Source organism: Macrosteles quadrilineatus, unplaced genomic scaffold (genome assembly GCF_028750875.1).
Source record: "Macrosteles quadrilineatus isolate MER2022 unplaced genomic scaffold, UCM_ALF_1.0 Scaffold_1__1_contigs__length_201487025, whole genome shotgun sequence".
Lineage (NCBI taxonomy): Eukaryota > Metazoa > Arthropoda > Insecta > Hemiptera > Cicadellidae > Macrosteles > Macrosteles quadrilineatus.
In genome coordinates this window covers 32206051-32226376 of record NW_026542594.1, presented here as the reverse complement: position 1 = coordinate 32226376, position 20326 = coordinate 32206051, and the positions used below count along the sequence as shown (strand labels likewise).

General features: G+C 36.7%; 1 protein-coding gene across 2 annotated transcripts in view; it reads right to left on the bottom strand.

Annotated features, from left to right (window-relative positions):
- The window catches only part of LOC128982079 (DNA helicase MCM8-like), a 149778-nt gene extending 131390 nt beyond the window's left edge, over positions 1-18388 (bottom strand). Inside the window, exon 1 of one of the 2 annotated variants that reach the window (XM_054401122.1) lies at positions 17899-18388. In XM_054401122.1, the coding sequence (XP_054257097.1) occupies positions 17899-18001 (103 nt within the window). In that variant the 5' untranslated portion in view covers positions 18002-18388. Of the gene's footprint in view, positions 1-1725; positions 1822-17898 lie in introns of those variants that run through there. The other variant, XM_054401129.1, reaches the window with a different exon arrangement.
- Positions 18389-20326: the final 1938 nt, after the last annotated feature.

The window sequence follows — 20326 nt, the reverse complement described above, 5'->3', positions numbered from 1 at the left end:
ATTTGTCGGTAATATCGCGTATTTTCAAAGGTTAAGTTAGGTTAGGTTAGGTTGGGTTAGGTTAAGTTAGGTTAGGTTAAGTTAGGTTAGGTTAGGTTAAGTTAGGTTAGGTTAGGTTAAGTTAGGTTAGGTTAGGTTAAGTTAGGTTAGGTTAGGTTACGAGTGTCGTTTTATTTGGATCCAGCTAGCGCAGTGACCGTAGCTGCAGATTTGTCGTGCAAACTTACACCTTCCTTACTTTAATAAGCACCACAGCAGTAAATTTGTGGGGACAAAACAATATCCATTTCCCCGCATTCTGGCTACCTGGCTGCTACTTCCTTACCGGTCTGTTGTGCCAATCGTGCCTTTCCGAACCTTACAAGTTGGCCCTTCTTAATCCCCTCTAATGATTGTGCCAGTCGTGCTATTCCAAATCGGCTAAAAATGTGTGCCAATCGTTCTACGGCCCCCTTCTCAGCTGGTTTACTTGTAATTTATATTCCAAAGTTAAATCTTATCGGCCGAGCTTTTGATTGTTAAATTTGAAATCAGTTCGCTAAATGTTAACACGAAAAACAATAAGTATTCTTGATTGTTTCTTATGTTCACAGAAACGTTGAGCGAACTGTACATTACAAACTAGATGATCCGGCAAACTTTGTACCCCATAACAGTAAAAAAAAATCAACCGACAACCTTTATAAGCTTTTTCAAAACAATCACCAGCAACATGAAACAGCTGAAAATGACTTTCAATTACATTATCGGTCAACTGTATAATCATTTGTTTAAAAGATATTTAAATTAATGTATGGATATGGTAAAATGCATCATATTTTTCTTCATATGCATAACATACAATATGTGGGGCTTAGCCCTAAATTTATATACTGAACTGAAGATGCATGTGTTAATCTGGTTAAAGACAAATACAACAAATCAGAAATCATTAAAATCGATCCAGCTGGTCTCGAATTAAGAACTGTTTAACTAAAACGACTTTTATATATACACATATATATGTTTATCATGGCTTGTAGCCTATATCTAGATGTGTACTAAGAAAGTATTTAAAAGTATTTTCTCTCAAAGTCCTGATATGAGGCAGGATAAAATCAATAATTGCGACCACTTTCAATTTCCATAGCTTTATATATTTTATCCACGTAAATTTTACGCCTAAATAACCCCATTTTAGAAGATTTGCATATTCAGAGAATTGTATAGCTTAATAAACCATTTACAAAGCATAAAAGCATAATTTGCAGACTTATGTACATTTACTGTGTTCTGTTGTGTGATTATTTGTGGCGTAGTGATGAAAAGTATTGCAGTAAGTAATACCTTGTGCCTTGTACCAAAACTGATTTTCCGGCTACGTAAAATTTTAGTGCGCGCTGAAAAATGCAAATTTTGGTACTTGTAATGGGATTTACTATTTTATTCTCAAATCGTGCGAAGCCGTAGGTAACAGCTAAAGTATTACTTATAAAACGGATACGTTAATGTTTTTGCAAAAGCTGTTTTAAAAGGCTTTGACATCAAGAAATGCAGGGTTAGACAAAAGTATGTAATACAAAATATTTTATATACAGTTAAAAAAGAAACTTCACAGTTGTGTATCTACGAAAATTAGGGATGATTTGGCGTAGTTCAATTCATTTACATCACCAAGCACGTTCCACGGTGGAAGTCTTGAAATTCTTAAGAGTAACCATACCTCTAGTTATACTTATACATTACCTGATTTTATAGTTTTGGTCCACAAAGAAAGTAATTAATTTATAACGCAAGCCTACTTGCGCGCAACCGCAATCCTGGTTACAAAAAGGTTAATTAAGTCATAAATTACAGCATCTCAAATATACAGGGTGTGCCGGAACTCTCTACCAATAATACCAATAAAAGTGACCATGCTCTTCTTAACGCACTGCAACTAACCTCCAGCGGCTACATATCACTAAAGCCGCCATATCTCGATATCTCAGTTAATATTCGTCCAATCTTAATGATTAAGGTGTCACACGATTTGTAATTAAAATGTCTTAAAAAAGTTATGCTTGTAAAATTTTTGTAAAATCAAGGGTTTTTGAGTTATTTAAGAAACAAAATTATAAATGGCCGCCATTTTGTTTTATGAATCTTAAAAATTGTCATAATTTGTGTGTAGCTTTGTCTAGTTGTCATAAATGTTTTTGCAAAGTTTCAATTTCGTATGTTTAACCACTTTTCAGAAATAAATTAATAAGTGAAAAAAAAAACAAAATGGCGGCTATGTGAGTAACTAAAGACTTCCGGACAATTTAAATATGGTATTTAGATATGTTTCTTACGCAGGAACAATTCCCTAAAATATTGGTAGAGAGTTCCAGACACCCTGTATAATAATTTATTACCTACTCCATAATGCATGAAAAATAAAATTTTATTGAAATAATATTTAGTAAACTGAATGGTAAATCGTCATATCTTTAACAAGCTGTAACTTCTGAATGAACAAACCTTTTTTAACCAGGTTACCGTCCCCCCTCCCAAAACATGACTGCAAGGTTTCATTCAATTGTGCCAAATACTTAGTAGATATCAGACCTTTTTCAAATTTTAAACTTGATTTAAATGGCATAATATTAAAATCCTTGAGGAACTGTAACTTTGATTAGATGGACCATTTACGAAGCGGTTTGTGCTGTTAAAGTTAATGTTATTATCAATGTGTATGCATTAATTGACATGCATCGATGCATCAATTATTGACACGTTTCTGTTTTTAAACATCAGACTAGTAAGTAAAACGAAAAGGAGGGCCTATTGAGGGCAGGGGTGCCAATCTGTCTAATACTGTTACGACTGATTGGCACCTCTGCGGCCGCCGTCAGCTTGGCACCACGACAGATTGGCACCACCCCTTTCTCGAGGTTCCAATCTGTCGTGTACTGTTACGACTGATTGGCACCTCTGCGGCCGCCGTCAGCTTGGCACCACGACAGATTGGCACCACCCCTTTCTCGAGGTTCCAATCTGTCGTGTACTGTTACGACTGATTGGCACCTCCAGGAGAGGTGCCAATCTGACGTGGTGCCAATCTGTCGTGGTGCCAATTATTTATTTTTAGATGCATTTATTTAATTCTAATTTCGTTATTCTATTTGTTTTGACCTAAGAACCTTCATTGAAATACCAGCTTAAATTTATATTGTCATAAATAAGATCATTAAAGCACGCTGCTAAATCACGACCAACACAAATTGTTCAAAAAATTGAGTTATTTATCATCGATTTATAGCCAAACGATCTTGCTTGCAACCTCAACAGTACTTTCATAATTATTTACAAATCTACACAAATTATGCTTTCCAATGACCCATTAAGTAACAAAATCGGTCCGGTAGAAGTCTAGATTTAGTTGTACAAAGTTTAACAAAAATATATCTAATTCAGTATTTTTTCACCACTATAAATTTGGAGATCACTTAGATTATTGTCAATATCTTTTAAATGGAGGGGAAATCGACCAAAGCGAATGTGATATTCTGAAAGAGAATAAAATTTACTACGAATAACTACTATGCAATTCTTGAAAATACTTAATAAATGCAGCCAAAAGCTGGCTACAAATAGAATCTTGAAAACAGAAACTTGAAAACCCCAGTTTTTAATGAATTTTTTTTATTTTTTATTTTTCACCGCAAATATTTAATAAAATCACAATTTTATAATTATTTGCAAATCTACTTGGGTTAGGCTTTCTAATGACCCATTAATTAACAAAATCGGTCCAGTAGAAGTCTAGATGTAGTTGTACAAAGTTTATCAAAAATATCCCAAACTCAATATTTTCTCATTACTATAAATTCGGAGGTTGCTTAGCATTTTTGCAAATAACTTTTAAATGGTGAGGAAATCGACCAAAGTGGAAGGTGATATTCTGAAAAAGAATAAAATTTCCTACAAATTGATACCATGCACTTCTTGGAAATATTCATAAATGGCAGCTAAAAGTCGCGCCCAAATAAAAAGTGTGAAAAACACAGTTTTCAATGTATTTCTTATGGAAAACACGTTTTCTTTAATTTATCACCATAAATCATAACAAAAACAAACTTTCATAATTATTTGCAAATCTACACAACTTAAGCTTTCCAACGACCCATTAATTAATAAAATCGGTCCAGTAGAACTCTAGATTTAGTTGTAAAAAGATTTTAAAAACTGAATTATATATAGAACTAGCTGTAACCCGCGGGCTTTGCCCCGTTTAACTTCTTAATTTTCAAGATTATCTCGTTCGCATGGCTCAATCACGTCCTGGTTGAAGTTTGTTCGCTACGCTCACTCACCTTTAGGTTGGAGCTCGTTCGCTACGCTCACTCACCTTTAGGTTGGAGCTCGTTCGCTACGCTCACTCACCTTTAGGTTGGAGCTTGTTCGCTACGCTCACTCACCTTTAGGTTGGAGCTCGTTCGCTGCGCTCACTTGCCTTCAGGTTAGCTCGTTCGCTACGCTAACTCGCCTCCAGGTTGAAGTTCGTTCGCATTAATGCCATGATCACAGTATAGTATATAACCTATTAGTTTCTTTTATTTACAAACATTATTAGATATTTCTTATTAAAGAACAGGTGATAATTTTTATATTAAGGGAAGGAGGTGTTTTCTTTAAGATGTATAATTTCATTGAATATTACGTTTTGATTTTGAATTTGTGTCAAGTTTAGTAAATTGTCTTTGTCATTAATATGATGAGTATAAATATAAAAGTCTTCCTTTGTATTCATTTTTTCACCTTTATTTTCAATATCCAGAATGTGCATATTTTTATTCATTTCTGAGTATGTATGGTCGGTCTGAAGTATATGTTCGGCGTATGAGGATTTTTGTGTTGTCATATTGTCTGATCTGCAATTGCAGCTCAGAAAACATTAACAATTGCAAAGAAGATATGGATAAAAGAAGAAATTAACAGTCTATATTCTAAACTGAATACTCTGAATGAAAAAATGAACATCATAAAGACAGATATCAATAAAATTACCACTCAGAATCAATTGAAGAATTCAATGAATACATACAAAATTGGATTGAACCAATTATAAAAAGAAAGAAAGAAACTCATCACAAGAAGCTACAAAGTCTGATAGGTCAAAAAGCTAAGATAAAAAATGAAAATTCGAATGAAACCCCTTCATTTTATCCCAAAGTTCAAAATCTAACAAATATTGTATTTGAAAAAGATGAAACAGAAATGTTATCAAAAGCACTAAAATACAACATTAACATGGACTTCCAACAGAAGGTTATAAAAGATGAAATGATAGATCTAGAAGTTGCAATAAGAAAACCAAAGACAGACATCCAAGAATCAATTAGACATAATTTTGTACACGAATTAGACAAAAATAGAATAGAAACTAAAAACAAAGGTATAATAAAGAAGTCTAGAAAAGACTTAAATACTGTAACATCAATATCAAAAAAACTCAAAGATAACAACGCAATATATATATATATATATATATGTGTCCGTCAGCACGATAACTCGAGCAAAAATGATCCGATTTGGATGAAATTTGGTACAAACGTGTAAACGTACGTTTATTCGAACGAGTTCGCGATCCAGCATGATCGGACCATGGGAACGGGGGTTTACGGGGGGTTTTATGGGGTAAAAATAGGTTTTTCCTATTTTTGACCCAAAAAATATAAAATTTAGCAATTTCTTTCCAAACCATTTTGTAGAGCTTAAAAAAACAAATAATTTAGTATATTGAAGCGTTATTATGCGCCTAATAGTTACGGAGAAAATTCCAAAAATTGTAAATTTAAAATTCCCATGTTATTCTTATGGAGAATAAGTAAACTGTTGTAGTTTGCTTGTTTGTGAACATATTTTGATCAAATTTGGAAAATGTTTTTATTTCTCACTACCTATTCACATTTTACAAAAAAAAAAAAAGTTTTACCCTCCCTGATGCAGCAAACCTAAGTACTTGTTAAACTAATTCTATTTAAATCAAGAATAAATGTTATATTTTTAAGTAGACATTTCAGTGTAAATCCAATCAGTCAAATGGAAATTCGCTTAGTCTGCAGGTTCGCTGCGGCGGGGGTATTGTTATATCAGATGGCATTCCACTTGACATTTTAGTTAGTTTCTTGATGCTCTCATTATTTAGGTGTCCTAACTTTTTATGCCATATTTTCATTAATTCACTAGAATTTTCTTGATTTTCACCGTTGTCTTCTTGTTGACTGCTGTTATTTTATAATAGTATAGATAGATATGTGAAGGCGATTTCTACGAAACACTAATCCTCCGTTAATAATGAACGAATTTTTACAAACTACGTGTCAAAATAAAGTATTTTTTGTGTAGACACCCCCTTTTGCCAATTCATGTAATAAAAGTCCTCGGGCTTTGCCCCACAGGCCATCAAAGTTGGAGTTTCTCCCATAAGATTAACATGGGGGAATCTTAATTTTTAATTTGAAACTTTGTCCCTTCTAATTTGAGAGAACGGCTGGGCGTAGAGACTTGGTAGAGGTGTCCAAAGAAAGGTCTTGGTCTGTAGATGAGTTATCAAAAGAAAAACTAAGCAAAATCCCTTAGGACTCTGCCCCAGAAGCTTCCATACCTTATCATAGCATTTCAACATTGCAGATACATTAATCAAACTGCTACAAACGGTTTCCAGTTCCCACACTCCATACTGCTCATCTTACTACTTCCTTCACCTTTTCCTACGTCGCAGACCTGTTTCCCTCTTTTCCCATAGCATTTTAAGATTGTAGATACCTTAATCTAATCGTCATAAACAGTTCCCACACTCCGGACTGCTCGCCTTTACTACTTCCTTCACCACTTCCTATGTCACGGACCTGTTTCCCTCCCTTCCTATAGCATTTTAGGATTGCAGATACCTTAATCTAATCTTCATAAACAGTTCCCACACTCCGGACAGCTCGCCTTGACTACTTCCTTCACCACTTCCTACGTCACGGACCTGTTTCCCTCCCTTTCCATACCATTTTAAGATACCTTTAATCTAATCGTCATAATCAGTTTCCACACTCCGGACAGCTCGCCTTTACTAGTTCCTTCACTACTTCCTACGTCGCCGACCTGTTTTTCTCCCTTCACATAGCATTTTAGGATTGCAGATACCTTAATCTAATCGTCACAAACAGTTCCCACAGTCCGTACTGCTTGCTTTTACTACTTCCTTCACCACTTCCTACGTCGCGGACCTGTTTACTTCCCTTCCCAGTTCCCATAGCATTTTAGGATTGCAGATACCTTAATCTAATCGTCACAAACAGTTCCCACAGTCCGGACTGCTCGCTTTTACTACTTCCTACACAGCTTCCTACGTCGCGGACCTGTTTTCCTTTCTTCCCTTGGAATTTTAGGAATGCAGATACCTTAATCTAATTGTCATAAACAGATCCCACACCCTGAACAGCTCGCCTTGACTACTTCCTTCACAGCTTCCTACGTCGCGGACCTGTTTTCCTTTCCTTGCCATAGCATTTTAGGATTGCAGATACCTTAATCTAATCGTCATAAACAGTTCCCACACTCCGGAAACCTCGCCTTGACTACTTCTTTAACCACTTCCTACGTCGCAAACCTGTTTTCCTCCATTCCCATAGAATTTTAGAAATGCAGATACATACCTTAATCTAATCGTCATAAACAGTTTCCACACTTCAGACTGCTCACCTTTAATACTTCCTTCACCACTTCCTACGTCACGAACCTCAAGCTAGTGTCGTCATTTGATTATATTTATGATCCATACAGTTTCTTTTCTTATATCTGTGGAATAATGCTATCAGCTATTTCTTTATCTACTACATTCAAAAGTCAACAGCTGATCATATGTCTTTGTTTATATGTGCCAAATACTGCTTCCATAAGAATTACATTGAAACTTTGAGATCCAGTGGGGCGGATTCCTGAGAGACTTTAACGCCATATAGATGTTGGCACTCACCGATATGGTCTTTATCACCATGCAAAATTTGAAAACTATTGATTCAGCCGTCTAGAAGGAGTTTGCGTATTACGAAATGCATAAGAGTCGACGTATAAGAGCTTCGTTCGCTCCGCTTTGGGAGTTACTGAATTCTACCAAATAATTATTTGCAATGTTATTTTATGATTTCAAAATCGATTTTCTTCTTTATCATGTCATGTTTTGCAATATAACGTTCCATATTACGAAATCAGTGGAGAATCCTTTTATCAAAGCAATTCTTAAATTATTTGTTATTGAACTATCTTATATCTATTGTACGGGTTGGTGTCTGCTTTGACTACATCTATCTATCTATTATATACTTATGTAATACGCAAGCAGGATTTTTGTGACAATTACTCCTCCAAAACTACTGAACCAATTGACATGTTTTTGGTGTCATTGGAAAGAGCGTAACGTGAAGTTGTGCAGGAAACTTTCTTTTTAGGTAAATAATTAGAGAGTGAGGCCCTGGGGCCCTTTAAAGTTTTGTATTTCTCCATAAGAATAACATGGGAAACAAATATTGTTTTGAAACTCCAGCTGTTGTCAGAAATTAAAGTGATAATTGGTCTCCATGGAAGCATGAGAAAATTCACAATGTTTACATTAGCTTTGACATTTAAATGTAAACAACCAGAACTGTCAAATGCCTATTTCACAATTTCAGACAGCTGATCCAAAAAAAATGAATTAACTATTCATCTTAAACTTAATCGTAGATTATTTTATTATAAATCTATTTCAATGATTATGAAACAGATTTTTACCGCTGCGAAGCAAAAATTGAAAGTGAGAAGAAGAACATATATGCTAATTGCAAACATGCAATGTGTAAATAATCTATGTTGTATTAAAAATGTGTATAGTTATGGATGTTGGTTTGTGTTTAATGATAATAGTTATTAATTATAGAATTTTTATTTTAAGGATTTGGCATATGAGTAAGCCATAAATAACACCCTTTCAGAGTTCTGCCAGTTTTTGCCTAACCACTGTAGAGTTTAAATTAGCCTACACCTTATTGTCTACTAAATTGGCTAAATAACTTAGGTACGGTACATTAAAAAAGCTGGCAGCCTTTTTACGTTGACTTAAATTGTAAACTTACCTTTTCCCGTCCATGGGCAGTTTGATAGTTAAAAATTAACCTTTTAAACTGGAATAGGAATGTTATGTAAATTGTGAGTATTTCCATTACTTAATAATCTTTCAGTCGACTTTTTTTTTAATCATCGTAAATTATGACTGTTGTTAGTTTTAAACAAGTTATTTGTTTATAAATAACTCCTGTACTTCTTTGCAATTGCTCGATTTCGAGCAACATGTACACTAGTTGTAATACAGTAGCCTACAGAACTTAGTGTCAAAATTTAAGATAAAAGAAGCATTTTGTTACGAGACAGGATATTTATTATAGCCTGTAACATCCTGTAGAGGTCAGCGTATTGTTGCTATCGCCGAGTGTGGGAGCTGATATTCTGAGATTCCCAGAAAGCGGCGGTTAAACCAAACTCCTATCAAAACAAGGTAAGTTAAAACAAACAGTTATATTTTGCAAGGGAGGGCAGATAATCCGATTATTGGTTAATGCGAGGTCGGTTAAGAGGGGGTATACTGTAGTCTGTAGCTCTGAACATCCACGCACACTAAAACTACTTTTAAAAACGGTTCGGGGGGACACAAAACTAAAATATTTTCAACCAAACTTAAAAATGTTGATGAAAATAATAAGTACCTTGCCCATTTAAAGGTAGGTAGGTAGGCCTACTAACTTATCCAGGGAGAAATTAAAAATGAAACAGTAACTTACCTCTTCAATAAGAGAAAACTTAAACATAGGCTACTGTACCTTTAAAATACAACTTGAACGACAAAAACTGCTGGAAACTAAGGCCCTAACTAACATAGGTTACACAGCTACTACACTACAACCTGGAAGTTAAGTATTGAACTAGCCTACATGACCACTCGTCCAACACTACAACAACGACTTGCCAGAAACAGCCAATGAACAGCGGGCAAAAATGAAATGTGAATTATTGACCGGTTGGACGATCAGAGTCTTTGGAGTTTGATGTGGGCGACCCATTGGATATTGCAACTGAAAATAATAGGCTACAATACGTTAAATTATATTGACACACACTGTCACTGACTTCACTCCAACCTGACCAGTAAATCTTTACCGACTGGTCAAGCGACCAGTGCTCAGGTGTAGTTAATTTAGTGTAGGCTAACTTAGAAACATATTTACTATTTTAGTGTAACAACAGCTAGATTTTGACACACGTGTTTTATGACTACAAAAGAGAAGCCTGTCAATTTATCTTAATACTGAACGTCACTTTCCAAACAAATATACAAACTGCCCTTTTTTAACAAACATCGAATGCACCTGGTAACTTATCGCGGTAATTCTGAGCAATTACTTGGTCAACCCTAAACTTTTTCATATTTTACTACGATAATGTAGAGATGTATGTGAAACTAAAAAAACATAATTTAGGCCCCTGAAAGTTAATATATGCTATATACAAATAGAAATTACCTCAGCAATTGCCGGGTTCAACGTCCTCATCCGAGTCAGCGGCAACTGGATCAGTGTTCTGTATGGATGGTTCCCCGTTGTAACCTAACCTAACCTAACCTAACATATCGATACTGTCACAACTGGCCTTCCGCGCGTCTCCCGCAAGCCACTGTTATCACCTGTACTTTGAACCTTCTTATCGCTCGGCAACCTGCACGATGGCCTTGCAGGGCTTGAATTATACGTTTCTTGTTTTCTGAGAACATCCTTATGACCGTAGTAAAATATGAAAAAGATTGGGGTTGACCAAGTAATTGCTCAGAACTACCCTTATCGCTTTCTCTTTAAGTTAAGTGCCTGCAACACAAATGCACTACATTAGCTATGTCTTCATTGTCCATCTTGATAAACACTTCCACTAAAGCTTTGGGCATATAATTAGTAGCCTAGTTGTCAAACTCCTAGTACTTACTTACTTTCCGGGTCCGGAAATCAGACTTCGCTTTTCCAAAAATTAGCTACCGGTACCGATATGGCTTTGTCATTCGCATGTAAAAGATCATCTAATGTGCAAGACTGGTCTAGGCGTGGGCAGATCAGCAGATGGCCAGGATCCTGAACAGCACCACACGCGCACAAGATGTTTTCTTCATCTGGTAAGAGACCCCATTTCTGCATGTTTGTCTTGCATTTTGGTACCTCGACCCTAATTCAATTTAGGGTCTTCCACACCGTGTAATGAAGGCCTCCACCAGGAGCCAGTTCCTCCCTGGCTGGTATGGGAGGGTTAGTCAACGTGGCCTCCCACCTTGCCACCCGATTGCTTGAGAGTGATCCATCCAGGACTCTTGTCCATGATAAAAAGCTCTTTCTGGACCGAAGCCGTTGCTCTGCAGGTTGGTGGCCGTGTAATGGGTGACGAGGGTCTGTCTCTTGCTTAGTCCTTTCTGCTTGGGGTGCACAGAAGGAGTCTCGCCCCAAAGATTGTGACCATTACACGCTATGAACGACATCACAATCGGGCGCAACCCGGGCAACGCTGACATGTCAGCAGCAAATCCTTCTACAACTGGACTTTGAAAAAACTCCTAGTCATGTCATGCACAGAGTGGTCGGGCTAGTTTGCAACTTCCTAATGAGATGAGGGCTACATAATCAAATTTGTAGAAGGTGAATTCCCAGTCTGGCCCCTAGTGAATAGGGATAAATATTGCTGATATCAAACCGGTGTGGGAGGTATGGCCTATCAATCGCTTGAAAGCTATCTCAGGAATCAACGTCAAACAGTCTGTGTTAAAGGTGCCTTCTCAAGAGAACTGCATATTGAGCATGGCGCCCCACAAGGCTCTGTCCTAGGCCCTCTGCTTTTTGTCATCTACATCAATAACCTGAGATGCGATGGGAAGTCCCTCCTCTACGCAGATGACACGACCCTGATATCCAGAAATTCTCGCTGGACCTGCTCCAAAGTGACTCTGAGACTCTCATGGCAACTGCCAAGGATTGGTTTGTGCGGAATAAGCTTAAGCTCAATGGTTCCAAGACCCAAAACCTAATCTGTACTCTAAAAAGAAACATAGTTCCCATCGAAGACTCACAGTACGTGTCAAATTGTTAGTTTTCTGGATGGACAGCCAGCTCTCATGGGAAGACCATAGGTATATCCCACCTTAACGACAAGCTATCCAAAACAATGTTTCTGCTTCACAATAATCAAGTTGGAGATATCCAAACAGTATTTACTGACAATGTATTTGATGTATCATAGGTATACCCCCACCAGGTAACCGATAGCCGTACTCAGATAGTTGGCCATTCCTGTCTGGGCCGTCTAAATATCAACAATGTTTGTCTCTGGCGTTACCTAATAAAGTTTGTCTGTTCAGTTTCAAATGTGAGTTTTATTATATTATAGTCTACCTCCAAGAACACGTCAGTGGCGACGAGAAAATGTGTTTTAAAACAGTTTAATTAAGTGATTGTGTCAATAACTGCAAGTTTGTATAAAAGTGAAAGCTGCCGGTCGACGGTCGGTGAGTCAATGTCGTCCATTTTGTCAACGTCTGTCTGTGTGTTTTATAATTTAGACAATAATTAATTCAAAATGTCTAAAGCACCAGTTTTTGTCCCGGAAGAGGAAGATTTTTCGTTGTATATCGAAAGACTAGAACTGTATTTCAAAATAGAAAAGATTGATGATGATCTTAAAAAAAGTTATCTGTGGGTTAATTTGCAGCCTAGTATTTTTGCAGAACTCAAGTCTTTATTAAGTCCTATCGAGTTCAAGAAAGCAACATATAGTCAGTGTACTGAAGCATTAGCAAAAAAATACACTAAAGTCAAAAAAGTTATTTCCGAGAGGTATTCTTTTAATTTGCGGAAACAACGAGTTGGAGAGTCCATTACAGACTATATTACTGTGATTAAAACCTTAGCCAGTACATGTAATTTCGGATCATTTTTTGACAACGCATTAAGAGATCGTCTTGTGTCGGGGTTATTAAATACCAATATGGTCAGTCGTCTACTAGCTGAATCAGACGCCATTACTTTTGAGGAAACATGCAAAATTATTTTCGACATGGAAGCGGTAGAGAGGTCAACGAACATTATGTCTGGAAATGACGTCACGGCTCACGTCAGTCACGTGACCACGCAGGGAGCGCGGCAGTCTACGTCAACTCCTACGTCACAGTCCTGGAGATCCAAACAGCGATCACGTACCCCACCTCTCCCCGCTACGTACAATAGACAACGGTCAACATCAGCTGGTTATCCACGTCATCCACGTTCCGATAAACATTCGCCGTCCCGATATAGGTCACCGTCCCCGCACCGCCGCTCGGACCATGAACTATCCAACAACAACCGGAAAACCTGTCGTTATTGTTTTAAGAGACACAGTCCATCAAAATGTCCCGCAAAAGACTGGATCTGTCACAACTGTGGTAAACAAGGACACGTTGCTGGTTTTTGTCATAGCGCTAATTTTGTTAACATGTCTAATACATTAATTAATGAGTCCGGTCCTTTGTCTGTATGTATACAAGTAAATGGTACACCTACTAATTGGCTAGTAGATACTGGTAGTGCAGTTAGTATTTTGAGAGCAGATCTGGCTAGGAGCTTAAAGCTAACTAAATTGTCACCTTTTCTAGGTCAAATCAGAAGTGTCAATGGTCAAGAATTAAATATTTTGGGTACTTGTGAGGTTGAGGTTAAACCCCAAAACCAATTGAAGCAACATTTTTTGAATGTTATTGTAGCTGAACAGCTGTCATGTCCCGCTCTTTTAGGGAGAGATTGGTTGTCAGTTTTGTCACCAAACTGGTCAACTAACTTACTGTCGGGATGTTTGTCTAACACTAATGATTGTCCAGTAAATTATGTGTCGAGTCCAAACGATGAATGTCAGTCCGTGGTTCAATGTAGGCCTAAAGCAAATGTAGTTGAAGTTTTGTCAACACGTTTCCCTTGTGTTTTTTCAAAGAAAAACAATGAACTACCAATCAAAGATTTTAAAGTCAGTATAAATCTGAAAGATGATGTTCAACCTGTATTTCACAAAGCGTACACAGTCCCTTATGCCTTGAGAGATGAAGTAAATCAAGAGTTGTCTAGATTAGAGTCTGAAGGTATCATAAGTAAAGTCAAACATGCAGATTGGAGTAGTCCCATGGTTTGTGTACCAAAATCTAACGGCAAGTTGCGTATGTGCGTTGATTTTAAAACCACTTTGAACAAGCATTTAAAAGTAGATCAACATCCTATCCCCACTCCTGATGATAGTTTTAACAAATTTGTGGGATGCAATGTTTTTTGTCGCTTGGATCTGTCTCAAGCGTATTTGCAGTTAGAAGTTCATGAAACAAGTAAACAATTGTTAGTTGTTAACACAATCAAAGGTCTCTATATGTACAACCGCCTTCCTTTTGGCTTAGCATCTGCTTGTGCAATATTTCAATCAGTTATTGAATCAATCTTGTCAGAGTTAAATCAGGTTGCGCCTTATCTAAATGATATATTAATTGGAGGTAAAGATTTAACCGAATGTGAACAGAATCTGCACAGTGTATTGTCACGTCTTGAAGAGTACAATGTAAAGTTAAATGTAGATAAGTCAGAATTTTTTGTACAGTCGTTGATATTTCTAGGGTTTGAGCTGTCTGGTAAGGGTAAAGCACCGTCTGCTACCAAAGTGCAGCAGATTTTGTCTATTCCAGCTCCTACTAATTTAACAGAACTTAAGTCATTTGTGTCAATGTTTAATTACAGTACTACAGAAACTTTGTACACATGTGTCCAGACCTTTTAGAACCTTTTCATAAACTAATGAGAAAAGATGAACCATTTGTCTGGTCATCAGAATGTGCATTAGCTTTTGCTAAGTGTAAAACGTCTCTATCAGAAGCAACTATGTTAGTATTGTTTGACCCATCAAAAGAATTAATTTTGTCTGTTAATTCAAGTTCTTTTGGTGTTGGTGCAATTTTGAGTCAAGTTGAAGGTAACAAAGAGTACCCAATAGCTTTTGAAAGTGCAACACTAAACCCAGCACAAAGAAATTATTCACAATTAGAGAAGGAAGCTCTGGCTTGTGTTTTTGGTCTAAGAAAGTTTCACAAATATTTGTGGGGAAGAAGTTTTACAATTTGTAGTGATCACTTGCCCTTGAAGAGTATTTTCAGTGAAAATAAGAGAATACCTAACTTAGCTTCTTCAGAGCTAATACGGTGGGCTACCATGTTGTCTGCTTATCAGTATAAGATTGTCCACAAGAAAGGTTTATTGATACCACATGCCGATGCTTTGTCGCGATTACCAAGCTCTGATTTAGTCCAAGATGACGATTCTTTTTTTACTTATTTGTCCACTCCTCTAGTTTCTAATGATGAAGTGAGTAAAGAAACCATGAAAGATAACGTTTTGTCTAAAGTGATAGAGTTTGTTCAACATGGTTTTCCAAAAAAAGTGTCCAGTGAGTTCAAAGTGTATTCTAACAACAGCCACTGTTTGAGTGTTCACAATGGTTGTTTGTTTTTTGGAAGTAAAATTGTAATACCTGAAAACCTAAGAAGTAAAGTCCTAGATGTGATTGATTTCAGCCATGCTGGCATAACTAGATCAAAACTATTTGCAAGGTCATACGTGTGGTGGCCTACACTTGATAGCGATCTATATAGATTCATTTCAAATTGTCAAATATGTCAGTCTCATCAAAACAAACGTAGCCTAGTAACCAATATCGTCTACCTTGGCCTAAGTCAAAATGCCCTTGGGAAAGAGTGCATCTAGATTTGTTTGATTTTCGTAACAATAAGTATTTGATCTTGTGTGATTCTTATTCTAAGTGGGTAGAGTGCTTTGTACTAAGAAACAGAAGTGATTTCAAAGCTGTTATAAATAAACTAGCAGAAGTGTTTTCTAGATTTTCATTTCCGCGCACAATTGTGTGTGATAATGGTCCGCCATTTTGTAGTCAGGAATTGAAAGATTTTTGTAAAAGGAAGTCAATCAAACTCATGTTTTCACCTCCATATTCACCTCAATCTAATGGACTAGCTGAACGTTCCGTTCAAACATTTAAAATTATATTGTCTAAATTTTATCTTAGTCAAAGAAGTCATAATCTGCCACCAGAACAAATGTTACTAGATTGTCTATATGCTTATCGTTCCACTCCATCCTCTGTAACGGGTAAATCTCCTATGGCAATGCTACTTACTTTTGTACCTGAAACGCCTTTGTCGTCTTTAAAAAGAAATGTAAGTTTCAACTTTGTATCAGATCAGTCAAAAAGAAAGAATCTGCCTGAAAGTAAAGACAAGCAAAAGATAAGAATTCCAAACTACCATCCTGATCAATTTGTATGGGTAAATTTGAATAAAAGAACAAATGTTGGTGTAAAGTTTGTGGTAGGTCAAGTGACCAAGAAAATTAGTCAGACTGTTTATTTGGTAAGAGTGTTATCTGACAAAAGTATTCACAAAGTCCATGTAAATCAGCTTAGAGAATATTATGTTCCAAAACCTAATCCTGATAAACTCCACACCAAAACACCGTCACCTAGACATGTGCCTAGTCCTAGTCCACCCAGACCATCTCCTGTTAACAATAGTACCAATCCACGTCCATCTCCACCCGTCCCCCAACCTTCACCTACAAGTCCCCTTCAGCAGACTAGTAGTAGAGGAAGAGTAATCAAGCCGACTAAAAGATTTACATTTTCTGAATTTGATTGATGATATTGAACTGTCTTTTTTGTCTTTGATGTTGTTTACTGTTTTGTTGTGTGTATTTTCAAGAATTGTAAACAAAGTTTTTATTTCATTTATTTTGTCACTTGAATTTTTGATGTTTTAATTATTGTACATATTGTCAACTTATACATGGGAAGGTAGTGATGTATCATAGGTATACCCCCACCAGGTAACCGATAGCCGTACTCAGATAGTTGGCCATTCCTGTCTGGGCCGTCTAAATATCAACAATGTTTGTCTCTGGCGTTACCTAATAAAGTTTGTCTGTTCAGTTTCAAATGTGAGTTTTATTATATTATAGTATACCTCCAAGAACACGTCAGTATTATGGCCTATTCCATAGTCATCTGAACTACGGTTTGCAGTTGTGGGGTCTTGCGCCTGGTTCTAGGAGATCCTGCAGACTCCAGAAGAAGGCACTCAGAATTGTAACATCTAGTAAAGCTGACGCCCACTGTAGACCTCTTTTCATGCGTCTCAGAGTTATGACATTGTTCAGCCAGTACGTCTTAAACAGTGTTGTACACATAAAGAAAAACTTAGATGATTTTAGCTTCAGGGGTGACCTTCATAGCTGCAATACTCGTAACCGGAGCCAACTTGACCTTCCATCCCATCGGCTCAGTAAGACTGCAAATAGTTTCCCCACTCTGGCCATAAAGGTGTATAATAGTCTCAGTGTTGAGATCAGAGGCCTACCAGTTAATGCGTTCGTAGTGCACATGTCTAGGGAGTTGAAGACTAGGCCCCTTGACTCCATCAGGAAAATTTTTGAAACCCCTGACTCAGTTTGGACATCATGATCCACCGCCTTGTAGGCCTATAGTGTCCTAGTCAAAGTTTTAGTTTTAATTTTTCATAACGCAATCTATCCAGCTATGGCTGGGCAACGATGAAGAACCGGTAAAGGTAAAGGATTGTAGTTATTAAAGGAAGCCTCGACATTTAAGCGAGTTGTAGGCCTAGTATTGTTGTTCAAGAACAGTTTAAACACGTTTTTAAGCACGTTTTAGGTGAGTTCTGGAAACTGAACCAATGTTTACATTCAAGTTTACAAGGCCTAGCCTAAACTTAATTGAGAAAATAAGTTAAATAAAAATGTTTACCTCTGTTAGGAAACGGTCTTCCGCTTCCTCTCACTCCTCTTCCCCGATACTTCCATCCTCCCCGTCCTCTAAAAAATCTTGATCTACCGTTAATATTGCTCATATTGACATTCTAAAAAAAATCAAAATGCAATGCCTTATTATTAATATAGTTTTTGAAGAAGTAGGCCTAAATATCCTAGAATCGATCAGTTGGTATAAGACTATTTTTACTATTTTACCAATCAAAATGGTTTGTATCCAGCATCACAAGTTCTTCTCTTCTGCGTTATTTTGGTTAGAGTTTGTCGAATTAGTAAAGGATTGTCAGGATGATCTAAATCAATATTCAATCTGAATCTTGGAATTATTGTTTTTCAATATAGGGACATAGGGTTTATCCTAATAAGTTATTAATTGTTCTGATAATAAGTTATTAATAAGTTCTTCTCTAATTTCTAATCCTAATTTTCAACTTTGACAATGAAGAAGTAAGAAGAGGGGAGGGAAAGAGCGGGAGCACTGCAACACTGCAACACTGCAACTTTGGTATTTACTCAGGGGAGGTATAAATGAGGTTACGATGACAGCTGTGGGCTTCTCATTAGCAGAGGGGACACCATTTAGCGTAACAATACGGTTTTCAGCTATCGGCCTCGGTGAAGCTGACAGATTCATGTTCGAATCTCGCTGGTGGCACTAACTTTTTGACTAAGCTTTTTTTTTTCATTATCAGCAAGTTTGGTTGGTTTGGTTCGGTTATGACAGTTTAATTTTATTATTAAGTCATTATAACATTTTAATTGAGCAATTTCTAGTTTTATTTAATGAACAGAATTATTTTTTTCTATTAATAATCTTTTTTATATTATTTTATTATCAGCAAGTTTGGTTAGTTCGGTTAGGTTATGATAGTAATTTTATAATAACAAAATTTTAAAATTGAATTTGAGGCATTTATAATTTTATTTTATGAACAGAACTATTTTTGCAATTAGTAAACCTTCAATTGCCAAAATGCTCTCTACTACAGCGCTGTTCACGGAGGAATTTTGAACTAATGCCTCAATCGTACCTCCCCCACTCCGTTTCTGACCTAAAAGAAGGAGACACTGCGGCCAAAGAAGTTGACGTCACCGCATATGCTGTTCCCTATGTGCGCATCAGGCGAGGAACTGGACTGTGCTGAATGTAAGTGGTGGAGTATTGATCTCTTTTAAACAATTGTTAATGTCTGGAATAACGAGCGATGTGGAAGTCGATCTTTCCCAACAGCTCAGGACAGTCCAATGAGCCATACTATCTTGAAGAGGAATACTGCGTCAATCAACTCTCTTCGAAGAAGCAACGGCGGGAGGCCAAGAAGCTGACCAATCTCGTTAATTTAAACTTCCGTGTCTTGACTCCAATCAATCTGAGAAAACGGTTTTGGACTTTTTCATATCATTAATCAGCAATTCCAGTTGATAAGGGGGCCACACAGTTGCCCAAGTAGCAAAAATCGTTGGCAAATCGTTGGCCCAACGTTTCTGTCGATCGTTGGCCAACGGTATGTTTTGGCGCTCAGTCTTACGGTTGGCCAACCAACCAATTTTTGCGGAAGGGCCAACCATCCCATTGGACATAAACATAAAAAACACAAAATAATAAAGATTTTGTATGCAAAGCATAATTATGAGTTTAGTAAATTGATTAAATAGTTCTTAAAAACTTATTTTGAAAATTAAACGAAATAAATTTTTTTGGGCCGGGACGGGTCTTGAACCCGGTACCTTCGACATGTGAGCCTCACGCCTTACCTCTGAGCTAACTGTGCTTGTTGGTTAAGAGTGTTTTCAAGTTGTGAAAGAGTAGCCGACAGGTGCAATGGTCACAATTAATACTTTAATATTTTTGATGCTACAGTATATGATTCTGTTAATCTGTTTAGGCCTCAAGTAGTTGAATTGTTTTTCTGGTATTTGGAGAGGATACTAGTATTTGAATATAGATTATTTAATTACCGTTAGATTAGGCTACTGTTATAATTGATTGTTATATAATTAATTAATATTTTCTCTATAACTATTAAAAACTTGCTTAAATAAGTTAAAGAATAAAAAAAATAATTATAATAATTATTATATGTTAAGCAGGTGTTCCCCACTGTATCTAGTATCACAACATCATCTGACTACATTCATTACCGGTATTGATCCAAATTTTTACAATATTTGTCTTATATTCTGCTGCCATAACATTTATGTACTTTTAAATAAATCAATTTGTTAAAATTCGTTTAAGAATGTTTTATACTTAAACCCAACGAAGGCCCAAAGATTCCTTCCTTTGTAGGGCCAACGAATACCAGTTTCCGTTGGGCCAACGTTGGCAAATCGTTAAAATTTCTGCCAACCATTTCCCAACCATGCCGACCATTTCCCAACGTTGGGCCAACGATGTGTGCTAC